Source organism: Myxocyprinus asiaticus, chromosome 39 (genome assembly GCF_019703515.2).
Source record: "Myxocyprinus asiaticus isolate MX2 ecotype Aquarium Trade chromosome 39, UBuf_Myxa_2, whole genome shotgun sequence".
Lineage (NCBI taxonomy): Eukaryota > Metazoa > Chordata > Actinopteri > Cypriniformes > Catostomidae > Myxocyprinus > Myxocyprinus asiaticus.
This window is the reverse complement of record NC_059382.1, coordinates 23420926-23448000: the sequence shown is the minus strand read 5'-3', so window position 1 is coordinate 23448000 and position 27075 is coordinate 23420926. Positions and strand designations below refer to the sequence as shown.

The 27075-nt window shown below is 37.4% G+C and overlaps 2 protein-coding genes across 2 annotated transcripts; both read right to left on the bottom strand.

Moving 5' to 3' along the window:
* Positions 1-13605: 13605 nt before the first annotated feature.
* Positions 13606-18186, bottom strand: LOC127429869 (E3 ubiquitin-protein ligase TRIM39-like). The gene is made up of 8 exons (XM_051679180.1): positions 18168-18186; positions 18028-18089; positions 16787-17337; positions 16604-16699; positions 15502-15735; positions 15278-15419; positions 14729-14755; positions 13606-14591 (listed from the first exon to the last, which is right to left on the bottom strand). The coding sequence occupies exons 3-8, from the start codon at positions 17333-17335 to the stop codon at positions 14062-14064; spliced, it is 1578 nt and encodes a 525-aa protein (XP_051535140.1). The 5' UTR covers positions 17336-17337; positions 18028-18089; positions 18168-18186; the 3' UTR covers positions 13606-14061.
* A 7604-nt stretch (positions 18187-25790) lies between these two features.
* Positions 25791-26768, bottom strand: or91a1 (odorant receptor, family 91, subfamily A, member 1). Its single transcript, XM_051678783.1, has one exon. It carries the CDS (start codon positions 26766-26768, stop codon positions 25791-25793), a length of 978 nt encoding a protein of 325 aa, XP_051534743.1.
* Positions 26769-27075: the final 307 nt, after the last annotated feature.

Genomic DNA, 27075 nt, shown 5'->3' with positions numbered 1-27075 from the left:
AAAAGAAAAAGAAAAGAAGAAGCCCCATATGGCTTTCCCCAAACATTAAATAAACTCCTATTTTTAAGAAAATATTTTGTCATGGTCATGACATTTTTCCCTTCTAGTTATAGAAATTAATCAGGTTGTTGTTCAGATGCTGTAATTTAACTGAATATAAACTAGTAAACTACAAAATGTTTCAACCCAAATTCCGAAAAAGTTGGGACAATATGAAAAATGAGTGATTTGTAAATTATATTCACCCTATTCTATATTGAAAGCACCACAACTACACAAAATATGATGTTTGGCATAATATGATGGGGTTGGTGGGGCACTTTGGGGGCTTGCTGAGCCTTTGATTGGATAAGAAGGACAGTGATGCCACAGATGATAGAACAAGCGGTTGCCACTTGTGGAGGCAGCTTGGGGATAGGAAATCAAAGAACCGAAGAGCTAGGGGATAGGATGAGGAGTGAGGAGGTGGTAGAGAAGGAATTAAGTGAAGAATAGGCAGAAACACTGAAGAAACAGTGGCGATTACTGCCTCTCAAGGGAGCTGCTATTGCGCTGGAGAAATCTGCAATGCCCAAGACTGGGAGGCCTGAGAAAAGTTAACCATAATTGTAAGTCTGCTCGGCATGATTGGTCTAGAGTTAAGGAGTCGTTTACTGAGTTGACAGATGAGGCTAGGAAGAGGAGATGTGAAATAAAAGGGCGACCTTGTGGGATTATTCACATGGTGAAATTTAAATGGCAGAGGAGGGAGAGGACATTGTGCTTGGTGCGACTTGGACTAGATAGGGTGTTGGAGGTGATTGAGATAATCCTATCAATCTTTTCTTTAGGCAAGGAAGCTTGAAATTTAGTGGATACAGATACTTAGGAATTCGAGGGACGTGGATGGGTCTGTGTTTTTTTTCTTGGGAGATAGGAATTCCTAAATCAGAGAAGACTTTCTAAACAATGCTTAAGTGGAGTGCTGGAGGAGAATTACATGGCGAGGCAGATGGAGTGCAGACGGGGTGTTTGTTGCCCTCCCACCGAGCGAAAGCATAAGTCTCACCTGTCGGACATGCTCTGAGACTTTGAACAGGCTCAGCTCGGCGGCCATTTGCTGACAAATCTGCATGTGAGAACCACATGCTTCGTGAGCAGCCGCCATTAAGAAATGCTTTATAAGAGGATTCGTCGTTGGATGGTAAGAAATCAAAATGTGGCTCTTTTCAGACAACAGCTGTTGGATTCACACACGATGGTTTTGCAGTCCAACCAAGTGTATCGCATTAAGGAGTATCTGTTTGAGTTCAAAAGAATCGAAAGCTCAGCTTGGACTTTTCCTCGATCTCCCCCACGGCTCGTGCAGGGGAACGAGTCAGTCAAGACGATGATTTTGCTTGCGAAAGAGATGATGAACAGAGGGTTTGCGCCTCCTACGAATTGAGTTTAGCAAATGTTTCCCGCTGCACATTCGCATCTTTAGATATGCAAGCGCTTGGAGTTTGGATTGGTGCCTTTCAGAGGACTGCAGTCTTCTGGCCAGCCGAAGCCATCTAATGTGGTTATTGATGAACCAGAGGATGAGTCCCCATTCAGTGGACGAAACGGGCTGTTCATACGCTCCTGTCACTCCATGGTCTGCTCTTCGGACATTATCGAGTCATGTTCACCATTTATCACGCCTTGAACGCTCGAAATTGTGTCTTAGTTGTGCTCTAAATCCATGTTGTGGATTTAGTTTTGGGCATTCTCAACTAAAATTTTGCCTCTGCAACTCTTGACCAAGTGTCTTAGGACATGCATTACTATCCCCTGTGTTCAAAATTACTTTGTCTCAAGCACTACACGTTGTCTTCTGTTCAAGCTGAAAAGCAAAAAATCATATGGTATGTAAATTTCACATGTTTATGGCACAATCTAGTGGTTATTTGTGAAAAAAGTGATTTCAATGTTTATATCGATCTATTTAAAATGGTGGCAGACTTCCGTAATTAATTACTCTCATGTTGGGATAAATTAAAGCTTATTTTAATAAAAGTGACTGTAATTATTATATTGTTACTGATATTTTAAAATTAATATTTGCTGAATATAAGCAACTTGGTTACATTTTATATATTATTTTATTGAAAAGGCATGTTGAAATTACATGTATCAAATATGATACAATAGGCTTTTGAGGTATATCTCTCAATCACCATTACATTTATTCATGCCCACTATATATATATATATATATATATATATATATATATATATATATATATATATATATATATATATGTATATATAAAATTTAAACTTTGTAAATTCTGTAAATTCTGACATGTACTTTTTATAAGATATATTTAAAGTTTTACAATGTTCCTTTTTTAAATGTCAATATAGTGTTTGGTGCATAAAATACATGATGCAAATTTTTATTTAAAAAACTATATTCATATTGTATTTGATGTGCTGAACTGAACTGTGATACATTTCAATCCATATTTATAAAAGTTGTCATGGCCAAACTCTCAAACATTTGGTATCTCTGAAAAGCCCAGGGAGTCCTCTGATAATACACCAAGAATTACCACTGTAGCATGTATGGGCTAAGAAAAACTTAAATAAAAAATGTGAACAAAAATTAATTGCTAGGCCTCAGAAGGATGATGGCCTTTAAAGCCTAATATATCAAATATGAAAAAAAAAAAAAAAAAAAAGTGGCAATTTTTAAAAATATTTTGTCTAATGGTACTAAAACAGTTTAATGTCAAAACATTACAATTTTCTGACAATTATTTCATATGTCAGGCTTTACAGGGTTAAAAACTCCCATTCAGTCAGCTACAGTAGCAGAGGCACAAGAGTCTTCCCTCTGCTGTTGCGCTAAGTACTAGGCAGCCGCCAATAGTAAGCCAAGCATGCCATCTAGTTGTTACACATTGTGCCACAGACATTCATGCATTAATTCTAATGTCTGCCCCTTTAGCAGCTTATCGAATTTTGTAATTTGAACGATAAGGCACTGTTATGTCATTCAATTCAGGCAGGCTCTGTCAATGTTCAATGGAGTAATTCCTACAGTGTTTTCTGTTTAGGAAGCCCTGTTCATGATTCAGGAAATTCACCCTCTCTTGTAGAAAAGGGGCAATAGAAGAGATCCCCCTTCTCAAGGACAGTGGCTTACTTCCCAGTCTGGATTTGAGGCATCTAAATTTCACTCTAGTGAAATGCCGATTCAAAATGCTCACGCAAAAGCAAATAATGTCGGCCGGGGGACTGGTTTGTGACAACAGATTTAAAGGACGCTTAGTTTCATATTCAGATTTTGCCGAAGCACAGGCGTTTTCTCAGATTCGCTTTCGGTGGCAAAGCATACCAGTTTTGTGTCGTTCCGTTCAGACTTGCTTTGGCACAACACACGTTCATGAAATGTATGGATGCAGCTTTGATGCCTTTGAGGCCAAGACATCCGCATTTTGAATTATCTCGACGATTGGCTGCCGTTAGCTCACTCAGAGAGTTTGGCTGCCCAGCATCGAGATATCATGCTCAGCCATTTAAACAATATGGGGCTATGAGTCAACCTGGAAAAGAGCATCCTGTTGCCAATGAGTGGAGCTGGACTCATTGGCGATGAGAGCATGAGACTTTTTCCAGCTCCCGTTCAGACATTGCACCAATATCTAGCGATGTTCAGAATGGGATGTGCTCTCCCTGCGATAACATTTCAAAAGCTGATGGGGCTTATGGTTGCGGTGTCCGCTGTCATTCCCCTGGGCATGTTGCAAACAAGACCTTTTCAATTCTGGATGAATTCCATAAAGGGACTTCAACCACTGAAGTATGCTCTTCGCCCCTTCAGAGTGATTGTTGCCAAGCTCTACAGACCCGCTTTCTGATGTCGGGCATTCCTTTGGGACAGGTGTATCACTGCAAAATGATAATGACAGACAGCTCCTCTGTGCTGTTAGCACTGAGATTTTTCCTTCCTGAGATTCGGGACAGTCATGTCCTCATCTTGTCACAGGACGGGTACTACATCAACCGTCAGAGAGGGGTGTGCTCTAGTGCCATACATGTTGAGGCTGGCACATCGCATTCTTCTGTGGGAGCAGGACACTGTCTCTACGAGCCGTAAATGTTCCGGGCCGTTGGAATTTGGGGGCGGATCGCCTGTCCAGACAGGGTTTGATACCCGGAGAATGGACATTACATCCTCTGACTATGGAACAGATCTGGAGGAGGTTCGGCAGAGCGGACGTGGACCTGTTCGCATTGAGCGAGATGTCATATTGTCCCCTCTGGTTCTCTCTCGCTGCTTGGCATCGATGTGCTGGCACATCAGTGGCTGATAGTGTGTCTTTACGCGTTTCCACTTATCAGCCTATTGCATGCAGTTCTGCAAAGGGTTCGGGAGGATCAAGTTTGGCTCCTGTTGGTTTTTGTCCCCTCAAAGGGGTACTCTTTTGTATGATGGTTTATAACCTGCTGTGGTTGATACCATTCTAAATGCTAGAGCTCCATCAACGAGAAGGGCCATATACATTTAAGTGGCATATTTTCACCTCCTGGTGTTCAGTGCAAAATGAAGATTCAGTTTACTGGTTTAGCCCCGGCAACACTTTAAGTCTTTGTCACTGCTATAGTGGCTGAGCACGTGCTTGTGAATGGGGTTTCTATTTGTAGACATTCTCTTGTCTCTCATTTTTTGTGTGGAGTACACGCTTAGACCTTTTCGTCCTGTCCGCGTCCATAAATGGGATTTATCTGTGGTGTTAGAGGCGCTCTTGGCTGCCCCGTTCGAGCCCTTAACATCAGTTGCTGATACGTTTTTGACTCTTAAAACTGCCCTGGTATTGGCATTGGCATTGTTTATGAGGTTTGATGATTTGCATGCCCTGTTGATCAATAATTTGTGGATGGATTTTGCACCAGTGTTATCAAAGGTCATGTTGAGACCTTGTTTGGGTTATTTTCTAAGGTTATCTCTACATCTTTTTGCTCACAGACTGTTAATTTTCAGTCCTTCTCTCCTCCCCCATTTGAGTTGGAGCATGAAAAGTTGCATATGATTTGCCCAGTTAGGGCTCTGCGGGTTAATGTTGACTGTACTAGCCAGTGATGTAAGTCAGAACAGTTGTTTGTGTGCTTTGGTGGCCGCAACAGAGGTGTTTTGGTTTCCAAACAGAGACTGTCTCATTGGCTTGTTGATGCAACTTCGAGTGCTTATAAATGTGCGGTTTGCCTTCGCTACTGGGTATTCAGGGTCATTCTTTGAGGAGAGTGGCATCCTCATGGGCTTTGACTAGAGGTGCGTCCTTGAAGGACATTAATATGGCGGCAGGGTCGTCCTCTGCATATTTTTGTTAGATTTTATAATCTGGACCAGGGTTCTGGAATGCTTCCCAGGTTCTCTCTATTGGAACAGGAGTAAATTAATAATTTTGATATGCTTTATCCAGCTTTTGCACCGCTGTTTGCTTACCACACAGGCTTAGATAGTTGGCAGCTACTGTTCGCATGGCTTGAGGGTATATCTTTTCCAATTGCATCAATATGCAGCATAGAAATTCATATGAAAGGGAACGTCTCGGTTACGTACGTAACCTTGGTTCTCTGAGTGGGAATGAGACGCTGTGTAGCTGGCTATACTCACTAATTGCTGCATAGACTCATGCCTTTTTGCAAAAAATCTGGAGATGATGGTGGGGGTGAGCGCTTTTAAGGAGCCCATGATGTAGCTCTTTTGGGGCGTCACTTGAGCGCCATCAGCGAATAAATTGGCGTGGTTGTATAAGGGCTTCAGACCACGTGACCAATGACATGTCCAAATTGTGTCTCATTCCCACTCAGGGAACCAAGGTTATGTATGTAACCAAGACGTTTTGCTTAGTTACGTATATACGCCATACAGCTATACTACTAACTAACATACTAACATAAGACTACTATCATAAGAAACCTGTTCAGTAAAATTTATTTTATATTTCCATCACTTACCTGTTATGTGAGGAGCAACTGTGCTCACATTGGTCTTTGATTGCTTGAATATATATTCTGTTGTTTAGAGAGAGAAATAGTTCAATGGTTTTCCAGATCAGTGTTTTATCAGCTTAGTTTCACTTTCACTGAAAACACTCAACGGCAGTGATGTCATTGCCAAATGTACCTCTGTATTGAATGTAGTGTACCATATGTAAATTAAAGTTAAATTATAAAACATGTTTTTTCTTGACTCTTGACAATTTGTTTAATTTCACTAGTATCCCATCTGTGTGATGAAAAAAACATACTTCAGTAAAATATGCGTTCTGGGCTTCCACCCCATTCCCCACTCTCTAACAACACAAATCATCTTGTGAAAATAATGTATATGTAGAAAATATGTGGAAACAGAAATGGAATGTGTAAACTACTGCTGCCTCTTTTTTATTAGCCATTTCATGCAAACGTGTTGCCTTCACCTCCACTACCAGTTGGTCATAGATTGTGGTTACAAAATATGGTTCCCTTTCAAGAAGGTAACTTTGACACTGCATCAATAACTGACACTATGGGAGCTCCTCCTGGGGATGGTGACCTTGAAACCCTACATCATCACACCAATTTGATTGGCTGGTGACACTCTGCCTATGCTGACATCATCATGGGCATATAAGCCAGAGCCCAGTGCCACAACATCAGAATTTTCCTCTTTCAGGGCAAAGTAGACATGTCATGTGCTCTGGAACCCTAAGCCGATGCAAAAAGAAGCACTGCTTCGAAAGCACTTCTTTGTTTGCAGTGTGTTTACATTACACTCATTAATGAGCAAATTAAAGAAAACTAAAAGAGTCACTTGTCGAAAAATGTCTCTTTAAAGATGGCCAAAGTTTTGCAGGTGTTTTTCACCTTGTGAGTGAAACATTCCCATGTCCAATGGTCACGAACACTGTCTTTATGCTTGGGCCGAACTCATGCCGAAGCAGTGCTCATGAGGTCTGATTGTGTTCATGAATGCATGAAACTCCAGACACTGCGCTCACAGTTTGCTATCATTGAGAAAGTGGAAGCCAATCCCTCTCCCTCCCACTTTGTTCCTTCTGTGCCTCCCAAGGGACCACACGAAGGAGAGGCAGGACTGCAGTATACAGAGTATAAAGGTTTTGAGGAGGATTTGTTGCCGGCACAAGCCTTATGCACTTCCATTGCTCTGAATAGAGTGTCTTCTCCCAAAATGGGAGAATACATGTAAAGGCCCGGGCTGCCTGAGACTGTTCTTTCCCAAGCTGCGCGACCAACTGTTAATGACTTGGTGCTCGCCGCACTCACAGAGAACCTATATCTCAGGTGCAGCGGCCTTCACATCCCCCAGTCAAAGAGGAAGTAGCAGCCCATTTATGCCCCTGCTCTTCCACACTGGCTTGGAAATCAAAGCTGGTGCATCCATCCAAGCCATGTAGGCTCACATCCACGGTTTTGGGTAAGGCCTACACTTCAGTGGGTCAGACAGGTGCTGCTCTGCACACAATGGCATTGTTGCAGGCCTACCAGTTGGATTTGCTGATGGACTTGAGAATGGTCCAGACATCGAATCCCTTCAAGAGCTGGGTCAAGCCACAGATCTGGTGCTCCGTGCTGCCAAGATCACAGCCCAGGCCATCGGCAGATCTATGGGTAGCGTGGTGTCAGCTGAGCACCACATCTGGCTAATTTCTCAGATTTTAGCCATGCCTAACACTGTGCCTTCGCAGAGAGCGGAGACAGAGCTGCCAGTGAGGAAGCAAACCCAGAGGCCTGTACCCAAGAGGGAGGTGGCGCTTTCTAGACCTCAACCCACCAGAAAAGTTCCTTATTGGCGGGCTAAGTATTCCTGATGGTGTGGCACCTACGAAGCAGGGTCGTACACACATGGACCAGTCTGAGAACAAATGTCTGTTTTTGATGGCTCAGACCAAACAAAGTTTGTAAAACTTACTGCAGTTGCTCGAGGCACAAACAAGTTCAGAAAAATTCTCACAAATGCAACAGACGCCCCACATTTGGCACCTGGAGAGGTGCACCTATCGATTGCATATAATGATAGGATGTCTCCCAGGGTGGGGTAATGGAGACTTCACCCTCAGTCAGTTCATAGTATTTGGAAGTTATTCTGGGAAGCTGAGGTGGACCTGTTTGCCTCCCAGCAGACCACAGATTATTGTCTATGGTACCTCATGACACACCCCAAGACACAAGGTCCTCTAAGCCTAGATGTCTTAGCTCACAGATGGCCAGCTATACGTCCCCCGTTTGCTTGCTACATCAACTATTGTGCAAGATATGTGTGGGATATTTTGTGTGTTAATTGACTGGTTGTACACCAACTGGCCTAATTAATCAGTTAGAAAGAATGGCAGCTACTTCAGAGTACAGTCCAAAATGTTTATTGCGAAAGAAAGATGTGTGTATGTATGGTCTAAGAATGGTTTCTGAGGAAAAAAAACCATGATAAATATTTGTACATATGCTAATGCAACAATATAGCAATGTAATAATACTGTTAACAATTATTATATAAGTTCAGAAACTATTATAAACTGTTATACAGCAGTGAACAAGAACATACTGTTTATCTATAAAATGTTCGCAAAATTCGGCCGTAATTATAATTGTAGCTCCAACACTTTCGGTACGTGAAATCGTTAGTTATATATGATGGTGATTAAAACACATGCGGGTTTAACATTTTTAGCTTTTTGTAATTGTTTGTCCTTTTATAGATGAAATAAACTGCTCACTAGAATGCATCTGTCTGCATTGAAGCTGCAGGGCTGAACTCCAATGCTGCTGTTTTGTTTTGCTATTTTGTTTTGCTTTGTTTTGTTTTTCCTTTCCTTTCCTTTCCTTTGCTTTTGTTCTGTTTATTTTTGTTTTGTTTTATATTTTGTTTTTGACATGTTTACATTTAAAACTCTGTCTCTGGCTCCAAAAGTGCTGTTTTGGGACTCACAGAGAGAAGTGTGATCATTCTCTCTGTCTTGTGCCAACAAGATCGTCATTAGAGTTTGGAAATAGTGTAATTTTGTTGTTGAAACCATTTTATTTTTTTATTGTTTGTGTGAAGTTGATCTTAGCAGGGTGATTCATCATCAGCTCTCCCCTGCCCTACACACTAACATTTTTGTTTTATGTGTGTAAAAACCCTTGTTTGAGTTTTGTTAGCTCTGTGTCCTCTTAATGGTGGCCAGTGTTTTTGTCTTTTTGTTAAGTTGGTTTATTATTTATTTATCTGACAGTATTTATTATTATATTATTATTTATTTTGTAAATTTTTTCTTCAGTGTTCTCAGGGGCTGAGGGTCCAGTGTAGGGGGCCAGCCATTCCCCGCTAAATGGTGGTAGTGCCCCCGTCACATACTGAGTGCTGTGTATTCACAACTGATTCAGCTGTGTGCTTGTGTGAGTGAGAGTATACACTTGTGAGTGAAGTGTCTCTTTATCAGGGGATCGCTGCACTTGGCTAGCCTATCTGCTCCTGGTAAGCCTCAGACCTAAATTTATTTACATAAAGTGAGAACCAATAAACCCAAACTATAAACATGAACAACTAACATGAACATAAACTTAACTTGACTTGACTTGACTTGACTTGACACATTACCAAACTCAACCAAAGTAACATTCAACAATACCTGACAATGGACAAAGAAAAACAGGAGGCTTAAATACATGAACATGGGAGAACACATGACAAAGATAACCAATAAACACTGAGAACACTAAACAAGATAATGATACAATAAACCAATGAAAACAAGACAGGTGAACATGGAGGGAAAACATGAAATCACATGATAAGGGAACCACATGACATGAAACAGGAACTAGAAATAAACTTTTCAAAATCAAAGACATGAAAAACATGAATTAACAAAATACAAATGACAGCGTGTCCAGTGCCTATTTGACTAATCTATTGTTAAAATAATATAAAATATTTTTGTGCTTTGGTATCCACGTCTCTTGCCCTTTTGTTTTGAAACAACGAACCTGTGTGCCCTTTTCTATTTGTAATTGAGTTAGTATTTCCCTGGGTGAAATTCCCAGGGTGAACTATTTTTCTAATTTAAACCTCAATAAGTCATGTTACTCTGTCCTCCACTCCACTACACAAAGAAGCTGACAAACTGAAACTTTTAATGCGCACGCGCCAAAACTAAACAGACTGCTTCACCATGCGCATGCATGAAGTGGGGAATTTTGTACAATATGGGAAGACAAGGAGAAAAAATGACCTGACAGCCACTGGTTCCTAAAGATGGTAGAGCTGCTAGATGCTCCCCCCTGTGAAACTGCTTTGAGGACATACAGAATTTGCTTTCACAAGCTCGAGGCATAATCTGGTTTTCTCAGCCAGAGCTAGGGAAATGCAGATCTGGCCTCTGAATGGGGCTCGTCTGACACAATAGGGTTGTCGTAACCGGTGATGGGCTTGTCTGTTGGCTTGTCCAGGCATGTCTGTAGGCAAACACCCTCTGGTCAGTAGATATTTGTATTGGGCAAGATGGCTGAGACCCTATTATCTGTGACCTAGCACCTGTATTAAGCGTGCTTACTGGTTCCCCACTTGAGTCACTTGAGGCGGTAAGCGTGCGCATACTCTCACTGAAGACTGTGCTGCTACTCGCTCTGGCATCAGTCAAACTTGTTGGTGACATTCAGGCCCTTTCTGTCAATTACTCCTGCTTAGAGTTTGGACCATGCCTATCAAAGGCCATTCTCAAGCCCAGGGAAGGTTACGTGCCCAAAGTGTTGGCAACCCTCTTTAGGGCTCATGTTGTTAAACTGCAGGCATTCTCTCCCCCTCCCTTTGAGTCGGACGAGACTGAGAGACTACATGCTCTGCCCTGTGTGGGCATTACACATATAAATTGACCGAACAAGTCATTTCATGGTTTCGGAACAACTCTTTGTTTGTTTTGATGGCCGTTCACTGGGTTTGGCCATGTCCAAACAGAATTTCCCACTGGGTCGTGGATGTTATTGCACTTGCTTATGATTCGCAAGGCATACAATGTCCCATGGGCATAAAAGCTGATTCTCCGATGAGTATGGCCTCCTCCTCGGCATGGGCAAAGGATATGTCACTGGAAGACATATATATGGCTGCAGGTTGGGCTTCCCCTAACATCTTTGTCAAGTTTTATAAGCTACATGTATCTTCCCTCTCTTCCCAGATCTTCACAGAGGAAGAGAGATATGCTCTCCTTCCCTTTAGTTGGAAAATCCTGACGGTGTGGCTCTGGGCTCCGACCCATGCAAATTTCACCAGCCAATCAAATTGACGTGATGGTAGAGGGTTTCAAGGTCACCACCCCTAGCAGGAGCTCCCAAAGCATCAGCTAATGACACAGCGTCTCATTCCCTCCTTTCAGGGGACCAAGGTTATAAGAGTAACCGTTACTGTAAGAATCACAAATTACTAAGATATAAATATTTATATTTATTTCTTTATATAGGTTACTCTCATGATATCCCATGTGTGTATGACTTTCTTTCTTCAGCAGAACATATTTGAAGAAAAATAGGAAAAATATCTTAGCTCAGTAGGTCCTTAAAATGCAAGTGGATTGTGATTAGACCTTTGAAGCTCCAAAAAGAACAGACAATCAGCACAAACATCATCCAAACGACTCCAGCGGTTTAATTAATGTCTTCTAAAGAGAAACGATCGCTTTTGGTGCGAAAAAGATCAACATTTAAGTACTCTCTTCACAGAGTGAAGACAGTACAGACTGAAGAGAAGTTTTGTAGTGACATTCTGTGGTCACACATGGATGTCTTAATACAATCACAGCTGTTTAAGTTTCTTTGTTAAAATTACATTCACACTTGACTTCATAAAAACTGTATTGGTTAGATTAACCTACTCAAATCATAATCACAACATGTCAGAAAAATCTCAAACCACAGACAGTTTTATTTCAAATGAGAATAACACAGATAAACATGACATATATTTTGTCATACACAGGATATATGGGTTGCAAGACAGACATCATATATGTTAACAGTATTGTTAAACAGTGTTATTTATTTTAATGAAACAACAGAGTATATACAGTGACACTTATGCTACTGTAACTATACCTCTAAGGGGGTTGTTCAACCATGTCTTATTTTGTGCTGATTAATATGCAAAGAAATGCCACAAAAGGTTCATGGCATAAAATAACTTTTTGTCTTGTCATCCATAAACCAAGGGTCTCAGACAATGAGGCGAGATCACAAACAGAATGAAATTCGAGTATCTTACATTCACAAACAACATGAAATCTACTTTCCATAAAGGCATTTCAATTTAAGGGATTATAAGATGCAATATACACAGAAATAGCTGAAAACCATGAAGAATCACAGTTTTGTAATCCTTATTGGTTGACTACTTGCTCTTATAGGAGGATGATTTGGCCATTTTACCATTTTACCTGTAACATCATCTCCACAGTGCACACAACATATGAATGCAGGCCACCAGGAGGCGTATAAGATAGAAAGACTGTGAGAACAAACAGTGGTATTCCAAAAATGTTTTGTGTGTGTGGGCAGGTTTGGGTGTTTTACAAGGAAATTTTTTTAGGTTACAAACTGGTAATTACAAGGGTTTTATGCTATAAATGTGGTTTATAAGGATATTTCTAGTGTCCCCATAATTCAAATCGCTTAAAAACATACTAAACTATGTTTTTTTGGAAATGTAAAAATGCACAAAGTTTTTTGTGAGGATTAGGGGTAGGGTTAAGGTTAGGGGATATAATCTATAGTTCGTACATTATAAAAATCACTATGTCTATGGAGAGTCCTCATAAGGATAGCCACACCAGTATGTGTGTGTGGTGGGCACATTAAAGCATATGTCCAATGCTGGAAAACAAACCATTGATTCTTCCCTGATTGAGATCAGGGACAAAACATGTCCTACATACAAAAGTCCTCTTTATGTAAAAAAAAAAAAAAAAAACCATAATAATAATAATACTGAAAAAGTTCAATCTAAAGGAAATGTGTATACTTGAGGCATTTATTACTTATATTTTTAAATAATTTGATTCAATATATATATATATATATATATATATTTAATGCATGCTCTATACTTGAAAGCACATGGAATCTAATCTGTCCTCAGCAAGAGGTCACAATGTTAAACTGCCAAACAAAGTGTTTAAAGATGCAACAAATTCATAAATATAAATATCAAATGAAAGGTAGGGATCAGATAACAAACAATACATAAAGTGACATTTCAGTTATATTTTCCATAAAACACTGCCTATCACAGTTGTGTCCTCAAAAACTCCCACTTCCTGCTCACGGTGGATGCAACAGTAGGACACATGGTCTGGTAAGCTTTAAATTATTTCATATTTTAAACAAAAAATTTTTAAATCTCTGCGGTCACAGCTTCAACATATCAACTCCATCATTGCCATTGTGATAGTTTCTGTTAAGAATTATGTACTAATTTTGGCATTTTAGTTTAGGTTATATAGGCAGCTGAGAAAAAAAAAAATGGCTCGAGTGCACAACACATGGTTAAGATGGAAAAATATTCACTTTCATCAACTTTTGAATTTTCAGAATAGTGTGAAAACAGACAAAAAAGGTTTAGAATGTATTTCATCACTTAACTCCTTTATTGAACACCATTATTAGATAATTAAAGACTTTACACTCTTGTTGGATGGATCAGATTTAAACAGTATGCTTTTAGTGTGTCTGATGGGGTTGACACAAAATATAGCATGATGTAAATTATGAAGTGAATAAATGTCCATTTTCCAAATTTTTATAAAAACCTGTTCACGTACATGTTTCGTTTGCTGAGACCATTGTCCAGAAATTTATCCATTTCAAATTAATTTAGTATTAAAAAAAAATACAAACTCAGTTTTCAAATATGTTTAGTCTCAAGAATCAGTGAAACACTATAAAGAAAAAATCAGTTGACATATCATTCTCATTGCTTGAAAACCACATACATATTTTTACTATTTTCAGCTACACAACAAAACTAGCACTATTTTAATTGTGAACTTCATATTTTGGTAATGAAATCATTGACTGTATCTATGAGATGATAAGTGGTGTTGAATTTTTACCTTTTTTACTATTACCAGGGCTAAAGTATGGATAGAGTTTCTCAGTGAATGACTGACCAGTGAAAGAGTGGATATGAGACATGGACACCACATCATAAAAAGAGACCAGACCCTCCTCATAATCCACAAACACACCCAACACCTGTGGCTTCACTCGTACAGAGAGATAGAGTGTGGAAGACTCAGATGCCTGGTACTGATTCCCATTCCTCAGAGCTACACTCCAGTATCCATTCTGAGGAGTCACTGTGATCTTTCCCTTCCTGTTAATGGATTCTCTGGCCACTCCTATATCCCATTCAGTTTTCCCCTTCACCTGCACCTTGAAATAAAATCTCCCTGAGGAGAATTCCTCTTTTGCTAGTACACAAAGACAAGTATCAAATCTCTCTGGGTTATCTGGGAGTTTCTGCTTAATGTCTCCATCTCTCACTTCTTTTCCATTATCAGACAGGATAAGATATGGAGAAGCTGTGTCAGGATCCAGAGTCACATCCACTGAGAGAGTCATCAGAGAATATCACTTAAGTATTTAATATCTTAATATCTAGAAATTATTGTTAACATTTTATTATATGAATATGATCTATTATTGTTTGACAATGTGAGTGAACAGTGCACATCACAAATTGTACCTGCATATTGCTGCATTTTCTTCAGCACTGTGGAGACAAATGACAATAAAAGTAAAGATACCGTATGTGTGCCTCTGCTGATATTCCTTATTACTGAATCTAAATTACCGACACTAAATCACTAAATGGTGGTAAATGCATTTCTGAGGTCAGAGCATGTAATTCTTTAGTGTTCTTTAAATATAATATAAATGCAATACAAATATAATATATGTAATATTACATATAATATACTGTGTGTGTGTGTGTGTGTGTGTGTGTGTGTGTGTGTGTATATATATATATATATATATATATATATACACACACACACACACACACACACACTGTGTATGTATATTAACAGTGAGTAGTCATTAAGCAGCCAATTTATAATAAAATTATTTTTATATTATTTTAAACATAAACAATTTTTCAATTTGTACATGCTGTATCTGTCCAGAAATATAGGCTGCAAACATGTTTAGGTATAATAATAATAAAAAAAAAAATTTAAAAAATGTTGTCACAGTCATTGTAAGCTGTAGACTGTATCTGATATTCACTCACCAGTTTGACAGAGTTTCTCATCTAGAGTCTTCTGCAGTTGACTCAGAGCTCTTATCAGAGGTTCAACACTCAGCTCAGTGTTAATTGTACTGGTCTCAGGCCAGTTATTGGTGTTCACAGGGCTGCACAGGAATGGGTAAATCTACAGCAGGAGAGAGGAGAAATCTCTCAGCACGAGGAATGTTGTGTTGTGCTGTGATATGAGCAGAGAGAGGGACACTGACCTGTAAGAGATATAGGTGATCATCAGTGTATAAGAGCTGCTCCAGCTCAGTGTCACTCCACTTTAACTCAGTGATCTCCTGCTCCAGCTCTTTAATGAGCCCCTCAGTCTGTTTCTCGTCTGCTTTCCGCTTCTCCTCCATCATCTCAAGCAGCTCAGTCTGACAGCTCTCAATGGAGCGCATCAGAGCAGTGAAGAGCTCAACATTGCATGCTATCTCTTCCTCTGTGCTTTTCTGATAAAGGAATGAGCACATTCTTATTTTATTTAAATTAATAGTTCACCCAAAAAATAACATTTTGTCAATATTTACTCATGTTCTTTCAAAACTGTATGACTTTCTTCTGTGGAACACAATAGAAAACATTTTGATGCTCATTTCCATACTACAAAAATGCATGGGGTCTACGAATTTTGAGCTCCAAAAATGACAATAAGCACCATAAAAGTTTGATAAAAGTGGTCACTTGTGAGACTTGTGTCTTCTTAAGTCATACAATGGCTTTGTGTGAGGAACAGACCAGAAATTAAGTCATTATTCACTAACAAATATTCAGTGAACATCATTGGTTCTGACAGGGTTCACGCCCTTTTTGACCAGTTAATTTCCATTACTTTTCCATGTCCTTTCCAGCTGTTTGTGATTGATGGATACAGATTTTTCAAAAATCGACAAATGTGCTAATGGATCATTTAAAGTAATTTGTGAACACTTTTGACCATTTAGTTGAAAAGAACAGACTAAAAAGAATGATTTGCTTACAAATTGGACATCACTGTGGCTTTCGGAATCCTGTAGTGACCAATAATTATTAAAGTCACACCTGGTGGGACATGCATTGACGTTTGAATTTACAGAGAAGGGATGATTTTCAGTGAAAAGTAATTTACATTTTTGGTCTGTTGCTCACACAAAGTTATGGCATGGCTTCATTTTATGGCACGGCTCCATTCTTTTTTGATGTAAGGAAAAGAGAAGCTTAGACATAGAAAAAGGAAAAAAAAAAACATACAGGTTTGGAATTACTTGAGGGTTTCCAATAATAATAAGTAAATTATGATATATAAAATATTTCACTTCTTCAATTAACTTCTTTACGCACTCTTCTGAGGTCTGCTGAGTATCTTATGTCTTGAATTCTCTTCATTCTGTCCTGGATCATCTGTTGCACATCTTTCTGCATTTTCATCAGCTGAGTCTAATGACACAGATACATTTTTTTGTCAGTGAACATAGATTTCTTACCATCTACTATGTATTGTTTTTCAAAATGTTATGTTGTAACCTTTCTCTTTACACTCTCCGTCTCTATAACAACAGTGTTGTGAGTCTTGTGGTCTGTCACAGCGCAGAGCAAGCACACACATGTCTGATCATCTCGACAGAACAGCTCCATATATTTCTCATGTTTCTGACATATATAGTCCTCAAGATTCTTCACAGGATCAATCAGTTTATGTTTCTTTAAATTTTGCACTCTATGATGAGGCTCCAGGTGAGTTTCACAGTAAGATGTCTGACACACCAGGCACAACTTCAGAGCTTTCATCTTTTTATCATCACAGATGTCACAGAGTACCTCCAATTTTTTCTGTGACTTTTCCTTGATGATTTGCACAACCTGTCTAAGTGCTGTGTTGATCTTAAGGTCGGGTCTTTTACAGAATGTTTCTTTACATAATGGGCAGTTTAAGGCCAGACTATTTTCCCAACACTGTTTCAGGCAGTTCTTACAGAAGTTGTGTCCACATGGAGTGGTGACTGGATCAGTGAACACATCCAAACAGATAGAGCACTGAAGCTCCTCTGACAGGGGACCAGTGGAGGATGCCATAGCTGATAAGAAGACAAATCATGCAAAATTATCATGTGCATTTAATACAGCAAATTTTAAGTCAAGAACAAAGTTTGTTTCCTGCTAAAAAGAAGCAGTGGTCAGTCATTTGATGTGATTTAAAACATGTAAGACAGTGAATTTGCACATGAAGTTAGTGTTCTGATTTTTCCCTTTCTTTTTACAATTAATTTATTTTACATTTCCGACCTATTGGATGACTATCAGTATTGTTGGAGACACTACTGGCTTATTCCCCATGCCAATATTTCACATCAACTGATTTCAAAGTACTCAGAACTTGCACATTACCACAATGTAGAAAGGGTTTTAAATAATAATTTTGAAATATACTTCATCAAGCAGGTAGCAGGGATCAAGCAGGTAGCCAACAAAACACCTAAATGTATTTCAGCACATAAAAATGTCTTCAGGAATTATAGCTTACTTCCTGTTTCTTGAGTCTTTCAGTCATGTAACAAAGTGCCAGCACACACCAAACTTGATTTAAACCTGAATGGTTTATAATGACATAAACCCAATACAATTTTGAAACCATTAATGTAGTAAACCTCAAACTTTTCAATAGTTGCTTAAACCTGGTTTTGTTCAAGTAATATACTCTACTGAACCAGATCACTAACATAAGACACTTGTTCGGTAAAATCTCTTTTTACTCTTCAATCACTTACCTGTGACGTATCAACTGTGCTCTCAGGTGAGCTATTGGTCTTAGATTGCCTGTATTAATATTCTGTTGTTTAAAGAGAAAAATTGTTCAGTAAGATAATTGTTCGCCCATTCTAATTTCACTTTCACTGAGATCACTTACCGGTATTACAAGATTTTCGGTTTACGAAATGTCTTGTTTCACTAGGCGGGGTTAACATGAATATTCATGAGTTTCCTCATTATGCATATGGAACCGAAAATGTTAGTACACGCTGTTCAAATCCCAACATGAACTTACGTGTGATGGTCTAAATTAAGCCTAAACTTCAATTGTTCTCGTTATCGCAACAGTTTATAGTTAGTAATATGTGTTTTTGATTGAAAACGGTTTTGTTTAGATTTTGTCTGTTTTGTGCGGTCTTGCGACATTACAGGTGTTCTCTGATTTTAGGATAGGCTACAGCAGAGTAAACTTTAGAAAATCAACAAATCTACAGAGTCTCTTTATTAATTGTTATCATTGTCTCTACAGCACTGCTGACTGAAATATATCTGCACAAATATTACCTAATTAATATGTTTGAAAACCTGCCCTTGTGTGATTATTCTGTCACCCTTAATTTCAGTTTTGTTCATTTTGTAAATACTCGACAACTACAGGCCAAGTGACCTGAACATGAAATAGACCCTGGTATCATTTCTTTTACCACATTTTAGTAAACCTATGTGAAAATCATCTATATCCCACTGCCATCTCATTTTAATGTCTGATGGTCCAAAAAGATATATGGTGTGAAAGCATCTGATCCATGTGTTAACTTACCCTGTTTCTGAATTTTTGACCTTTGCAAATCTCATTACAAAGTATTGTCATTTTGCAAGCATAGGTACTATGATAAATGCACCCATAATACAAACTAAATGCGTGCTGATTCTGGTATTCTTCAATGTATGTTTTATACAATGTCATAAAATAAAATGTAACCATAACAACTGAGGAAGCAGCTCATAGCTCATGTTGTAAACACAAGGAAAGCTTCAAAGCAATTTGTAGAACACAAGATTAGGTGAGTGTTCCAGATAATAGTTTATATATATATATAAAAGGCCTTTGCACCTTGGACAAATGAAAACCACCTCCATTTTTGCCAGAGTCACACACTTTCAGGTGCCCGCCACTGCTACGGTCATATTCAATCTGAAAAAGACAATTAAACTGACATCACATGAGTATGAATTAATGTCCAAAATTAACTTATTATTAAGGGGTAATATTTACTCCCATGGAATTGATTTCCAATGGCCTTTATGGGGGCATTTTTTTTCAAAGCATGATATATATGAAAAACAAAGCATGCCATCCATTTGTCAAAAACTTGTACTGAACCCATAACTTGGAAGGGCTAGGATAAAATTATGATATATATCACATAATATATAATGCCACATTAAAACACATTTAATGTTTAAGGCCAACGGAAATTCCAAATGTATTCCTGTGTACATGCTGCTGGTCTGTCATTCTGCATCACTGCAAGATTTGCCCATTAGAACAGCTTCTGCACACTAAATAATTCAAAATAAGGATAAGGAATGCATTCAGTACTATAACTACATATTTTGCACACAAATGCCATATATGAATTGCTATTTGAATGTAAATCATGTAAAAGTCATACACTGAAGAATTGCATTACTTCTAATTGCAGTAAAAAAAGAAAATAATAATGGGAGTGATATCATTGCCTCTCCCATATCAGATCAAAATATACATCTGTATTCAATGTGTAGATCATAAAGATTTAAAAAAAACTGCTAAATGTAGTCAAATACTGTTTGTTTGAATGCAAGATTTAACAATTGTATCTGCAAATGAAACAGTCAGTATAACAGCATCACAAACTCCAACTCTTCCATAGAGCAAAGTGTTGTGAGCAATATTAGCCCAAAAAGCAAAAAAAAAAAAAAAATCTAATTTTGGCATAACATGCTTAAAACATCTAAAAAAACTTTATGCCATTGGACATCAATTGTATCTACAACGTAAATTCAGCCAAATTTTCCAGCCAGTTGTTGTCATTTCTGTTCCTTTTCCCAAATGGTTAAGTTAGGAAATTATAACACAGCTGCTTAGATTTCCGATCACAAAATCTAGCATTCCAGATTGAACAGAATAAAAGGTACATGTTTATTCCAAGAACAGATTGTAATTAGAAATTAATCAAATACAGGCCACGTGACCTGCCAGTCACGCCTCTCTATTCACTTGACTGTTAAAGGTCAAATGCATACTAGAATCCATTTCAGTAGCGGGTAGACATTGACCTCTGGTGGTGAATTGAAGGTACTGGAGGAGTAGATACCATATACAAAATAAAATTTAATTAAAAAAAAAAAACGTTTTTGAAATTGATGACTTGGACCAAATAATAAAGAAAAGCATCCAATAAGTGCCCAACATAGATGGGAACTACTTCAATACTGTTTAAAAAGCATCCCAGGGTGATACCTCAAGAAGTTGGTTGAGAAAATGTCAACAGTACATGTCTGCAAATTCTAGGCAAAGGGTGAATACTTTGAAGATGCTAAAATATAGCACAGTGTTTATTTATTTTGGATTTTGTTTAGTCACAACATAATTCCCATAGTTCCATTTATGTTATTCCATAGTTTTGATGACTTTACTATTATTCTTAAATGTGGAAAAAAAATTATAATAAAGAATGAGTAAGTGTCTCAAAATTTTGACCAGTAGTGTGTGTGTGTGTGTGTGTGTGTGTGTATATATATATATATATATATATATGCAGGGTTGGGGAGTAACGGAATACATGTAACAGAATTACGTATTTAAAATACAAAATATAAGTATCTGTATTCCACTACAGTTACAATTTAAATAATTGGTAATTAGAATACAGTTACATTCAAAAAGTATTTTGATTACTGAAGAGATTACTTTGCATTTTATTGTCATTTGTTTCATTTAATATTTAGTCCTTTCAGATAGAAAACATTTATACATATAAATGATGCGATCCAAAGTGCATTTGAACAGCGGTGAAACACTTTCATATGATGTGTTACATTCATACGAGCAGACAGAGAAATAAGTTTGAAGTAAGTCTGGAGCAGAAGAAATAGAAATAAACTTTGTGTAAATTGTCAGCTTTACGCTAAGCTAAAATGCTATTTCTAGCCATTTTACATGCACGTTACCAGGCACAATCATATTTTTTTAATCAAGAAAATTCACATTGGACCATAATTTATTTTTTTCTAGTAAGACCTTTGATATTACATTTGTCCTTTGAATAGGACATTTCACATTGTGTAGAGATTACACCTCTTTGAAAAATAAGAGAACAGAATCAAGAACATTCGAGAATTCTTTGGATGTAACAGGAAAATTTAATTTCTGTAAAAACTCATATTTAAGCAAGAAACCACTTTCATTAAAAAGATGACTCGCTAATATGATATTTTTGTCATACCACTTCTGGAAAAATAAGGACTTGTTTTATTAGAGTATGTTTTGGCTGTTCCATATAAAAAGAAGAGCGTGGAGAAAAGTTATGTTTGTGAATAAGAGACCAGGCAAGAAGCATATGCTTATGAAATGCAGAGAGCTTTAAAGGTAATTTTTCTATGTTATAGTTACATCGTGAAAGAAAATTCAGACTGCCTAGCTGGGAGAACACCATGTTCCATCCAATTGATTGAAAGTATAATTCAAGGTATTAAAATCCAAAAAATGTTAATCCTCCATTTTCATTTGTATTCATTACAACCGTTTTCTTAATATAGTGGGTATTATTCCTCTAAACAAAGTTGAAAAGCAATTAATCTATCATTTTACTAGATATACATTCAGCTTTAGTGAGTAGTAATCACTGAGTAGAATTCTACCTTTAAACAAAAATCTCTTTGGAGCCACTGATTAAGTTTCCTTTGAGTTCTTTAAAGATTTTTAATACAATTATCAGTACCACACATGGATTGATTTTTAACAATAATAATTCCCAAGAAAGTAACTCTTTCTGTGCAATCTGTAATAGATAATGGCTCACATTTAGAAATATTTAGGTGTATACCAGATTCTTTGGAGAAGACATCTGTTACCCTTATAGCTACTGCAGTTTGGTCACAAAGAGCGTTGTGTCATCAGCTAACTGACAGATGATAATATCCCTTCCTGAAATAGAAATGCCTTCAAGAAGCCTTTTTTTTTTTTTTTTTTTTTTTTTAATGGACTGCTAAGATCTGTGCAGCCCATCAGAACAGATACAGAGAAACTGGACAACCTTGACATATGCCTCTTTTGATATCAAATCTAGTTTATTTTTTTTAACTATTGGTATCTGATTGCATTACAAAAAAGGGCCAAATCCAAACCTCTCAAGAATAAGAAATATGAATTTCTGCTCAAGAGTATCAAATACTTTGTAGAAGTCCAAAAATAAGATAAAACTTTGTTATTTGAGAATAATGAAGAATGTCCAAAACTAGTCTAATGTTATTTGAAATGTGTCTGTTCTTCATAGAGCCAGACTGAGTTTCCTCAATGACACTATCCAACACTACTTTAATTCCTTTGGCAAATATAGCAGCAATTATTTTATAATTGTTATATAATAAACAGACTGGCCGACAATTATCAACCAGAAGTAGATCACTCTTTGATTTTGGAATCAAACTTAAACTTGACCTTGAGTCATGCTTGGAGGAAGGTGACCATTTGAAATGTTTACATGAAATCTGCTTCTTCTTCTTTCGGCTGCTCCCATTAGGGGTCGCCACAGCAGACAATCCGTGATCTGCATGTTTGACTTGGCACAGGTTTTACACCGAATGCCCTTCCTGACACAACCCCCAGTAGCTAGGGGACACTCACTCACACCTACGGGGCAATTTAGATTTTCCAGTTCACTTAACCTGCATGTTTTTGAACTTGTGGGGAAAACAAGAGCATGCAAGCATGGGGAGAACCTGCAAACTCCACACAGAAAGGCCCAGTTAAGCCATGACCTTCTTGCTGTGAGCCGACAGTGCTAACCACTGAGCCACCGTGCCGCCCAAATGCTTTTCATGAAATACTTGTAGTAAAAACGGTACTATCTGCTGGGCAAAGGATTTGTAAATCTCAGCAGTTAATCCATCTGTTTCAGGGGACTTACTGTTTTTCAAATATCCAGTGGAGTCATTATTTCTTTTGTATTAATATGTTCATCACAAAAAAACCTTATCTGCAGTCTTGAAATTCCTGGTATCTTTAAGAGAGGTAAAAAAAAGGGAGATGCTGATTGTTCTGAATAATCTAAAGTGTATAACTTACTGTAAAACATAGAACACTTTTGAGTCTGAAGTAAAGTAATAGTACCATTAATGTTTTTGAACATTGTTTTTCTAGTCTGAAGAATTTTAAGAGGAATTTTGCTCACTTTCCTCATGCCATTTTTTCCTAGAATGAATTAATGCATTCTCCAGCAGACAGCTATCTTATTTGTGCTGTAAATCCTTTAAATGCAGTTGATCCTCATCTGTAATATTATGGGCTTCCTTCTGTGCAATGGAAGAAAAATTAGCTAAATATTCTCTTCTTCTGCCCTCATATAGCCTGTGCAATGCTACTACCATAAGATCTTAGAAACTTTGCAGATTCATAGTTAAACAGCTCCCAATTATTACAAAAAGATTGTTTTACATTGGCTTTCCTTAAAAAGTATGCAAGTAGATAGTGAATTTCTGAGTGAACAGATTCATGCTTTAGATAAGAGCCATTTAGTGTTCAGTATGAGGTTCTAGTTATTTCACTCTCAGGTGCAAAATGTTAATTTGAAGCAGAAAGGCTTTGTGACCTGTTAGCGGAGTAGGGAGGATAGAAACTGAAATATCGTCTTTATTTAAATCTTTTGACACTAACCAGAAGCCAATACGTGAAAACCTACTAAGATTCTTGTTGGACCAAGTGAATCCTGGGTTATGAGGAAATTTTTATCTCCAAATATCTGCTAGGCTATATCTGTCCAGTAATAGTTGTAAATGTAGTTGACGAGGTGTCCATAACTGGCAGCCAGCAACCAGTTTGACTATTAAGAATAATATTAAAACCACCTCTAATCAAAATATGTAAACTAGGAAATTTGGATAGACAGCAGGCGCTGCTCATCTATATGAGCAGGTAGGGCAGAGCCCCACCTAAATATTCATCCACTTGAAAACATCCATACTATAAACTGCTAAAACATTTATTTTTTAACCAGTAAATGTGTTCAAAATTCTGACATATGCATTTAAAAGCAGGTATAGAATAAGTATTTATTCTATTTTTAAGTTGAAATGTTGCCAAAATCACCATTACACTGTGTTTAATATAGATAGGGCCTATATGTGCATGTGGGGCAGAGATTCTTCTGCCATCCCAAACTCCTAATTTTTCCATTGAAAATTTGTGGTCAAATATGGTATCGAGACCCATTGAGGCAGAAATTAATCTGCCAACAAATGTGGTGCCAAACCAAATGTAACTTTAGTATTAATTTGCGGTAGCAGTATTACAGATTGCGAATATGGTGAGAGCTATCGATAAGCGTGTGTAACAACATTTCAATTGCAAATTCAGACAAATTGGCCATCAAACAAATTGGTCCTGACAAGCAGGACCAAGATGTTTTTTCATCATACATTCAAGACATTATATGTATGATGAAAAATTGCAGGTCAAAAGCCTTGGCTTTGTGTACACTGAATAAAATATGTAAATATATAAATATGTTTCCCATATTTACTTTTTGTTCTTATTTTTAAGGGATCATTAGCGTAGGTATATGCGATTTGAAACATTTCATCTGTGAACCTATTTACTACTTGAAACTTACTGTGATTTAAATCTATTATTATTATTATTATAATTAATTTAATTATTCTTATTCTTATTAAGCAAATAGTTTTTTTAGTGTACTGTGGAAACATGTAAATGGCATGTAGACAGTTATGTTATATTATTAATTATTTTATGAAAAATCAGTTGAATAATTAAAAAAAAAAAGCAGTGGTTATACATTACCTATAGTGCTCATTGCAAGATCTGTCCCAACTATATCTTTGGTCCTGGGACATTATAACTGTAAAAGTTGATGGCTAAACAACAACATTATTATTGGCTATCACATGTATCAGAAAATGGCCATTTTGTATAAAGTCACATTTTACATGATTAATTGCTTAATTTAAGATTCTTAGTCAATTAACTGTAGGCCTGATGTTTTAAGGTTGATGATTTTATATATGAATATTATGAACAGTAGCTTGTCAACCTACTGTTTACTTGAATCTACAGTGTTTTTAATACTAGCATTGTGCATCTTTTCTATTCAATGTAGTACAGAAGAGAAAGCCATTATGTGGTCACACACAAATGACTTTATGAATAAATACACTATCACGGCTGTTTAAGTTTCTTTGGTAAAATTACATTAACACTTGATTTCATAAAAATGGCACTGGTTAGATTAACCTGCTCAAAGCATAAACACAAAATTGATAACTATATCTTGTTTTCTATTTATTGATAAATAAATATTAAACATCTCAAGTTACCTTGAGTTGTATTTCAAATGAGAATAGTAAAGATGAATATGAAATAAATGTTGTTATACTAAGTGTACATGCAAGTCAGACATATATTAGCAGTATTGTTAAATATTAGTGTTATTTATTTTAATGAAATAATACAGTACATATTGTGTGACACTTATGCTGACTACACATCTAAAGGGGTTGTTCAAGCATGTCTAATTTTGTGCTGATTAATATGCAAGGAAATGCCACAAAAGGCATAACGTTTAAGAGCATGACAGAACTTTTTGTCTCGTAATCCATAAACCAAGGGGCTCAGACAACGAGGCGAGATCACAAAAATAATTAAATCTGAGTATCTTACATTCACAAACAGTATGAAATCTGCTTTCCATAAAGGCATTTCAATGTAAGGGATTATAAGCTGCAACATACACAATAATAGCTGAATGCCATGAAGAATCACAGTTTTGCGACCCTTATTGGTTGAATTCTTGTTTTCAGAAGAGGCTGATCTGGCTGCTATCATGATCTTGATGTAGGTGGAGACAATAATACAAAGCATTATGATGAATAATATCTGTAGACTTGCAGCCCTTGTGTCTGCCAGCCAGTTTAACCGTAACATCACCTCCACACTGCACACAACATATGAATTCAGGCCACCAGGAGGCATATAAGAAAGAAAGACAGAGAGAACAAACAGTGGAATTACACAACTGACACCCCATATGATGAGAAGCCCAATTAAGGTGTTTTTGGGGTTGGAAATGCTGGTGTGTCTTAGAGGCATACATATAGCCACATAGCGCTCCAGACACATCCCTACAAGAGTGACAGGAGTACAAACAGTGAGCAAAGACATCATTGTGCAGAAAATACAGCAAGGAATTATGTGTACAGGATACTGGTAAAAACTCGACATCAGAGTTAAATCAATTAACACCATAGCAGCAGAGTCAACGAAAAGCGTTTGAGCAAACAGAATGTAGCGTGTGATCTCCCTAAAGGACTCCGTCTTCAGAAAGGTGAAAATCATCACTCCGTTTACATAGAGAAGGACTGCCACCAGTACCTGCACCAGCAAAGGCTTCTCATTTAAAAGTTTACTGGTATTCAATGAAGAAGTGCTGCTCAAATTTTTGCTTTCTGTGAAGTTCAGCATGACAGCAAAAATAGCCATGAAAAACTCCTGAAGTTGGAAGGTGTGGTGTGAGCACAACCTCCAAGCTCTCTTCTCATTTTGCACTGTGTTTTATTTAGCTGTGGGTGGGGTGGCACCTTATTTTGTTTACAATTACATTACATCATTGGAGAATGGTCACAATGTTGATTTCACCATTTTGTATGAATATGTAACAGTCACAGAGAAAACATATGCACAGTGTCCCCCTAAAGTATTTGGATACTTAAACCACACTTAAAAATGTATGGATGTTATTGCATTAGATAACAAAACATCAAAACAAATGGCATTTCTTTTAAATTAA

Bases quoted from the DNA above. Each gene is read 5' to 3' on its own strand.
- LOC127429869 (XM_051679180.1), bottom strand. From the start codon at position 17,335: ATGGCATCCTCCACTGGTCCCCTGTCAGAGGAGCTTCAGTGCTCTATC. The intron at 16,700-16,786 runs GTTACAACATAA...CTGTGTCATTAG, and splicing joins CGGAGAGTGTAAAGAGAAAG to ACTCAGCTGATGAAAATGCA. The intron at 14,756-15,277 runs GTGAGTGAATAT...TTGTCTCCACAG, and splicing joins TGAGAAACTCTGTCAAACTG to TGCTGAAGAAAATGCAGCAA.
- or91a1 (XM_051678783.1), bottom strand. From the start codon at position 26,768: ATGGCTATTTTTGCTGTCATGCTGAACTTCACAGAAAGCAAAAATTTG.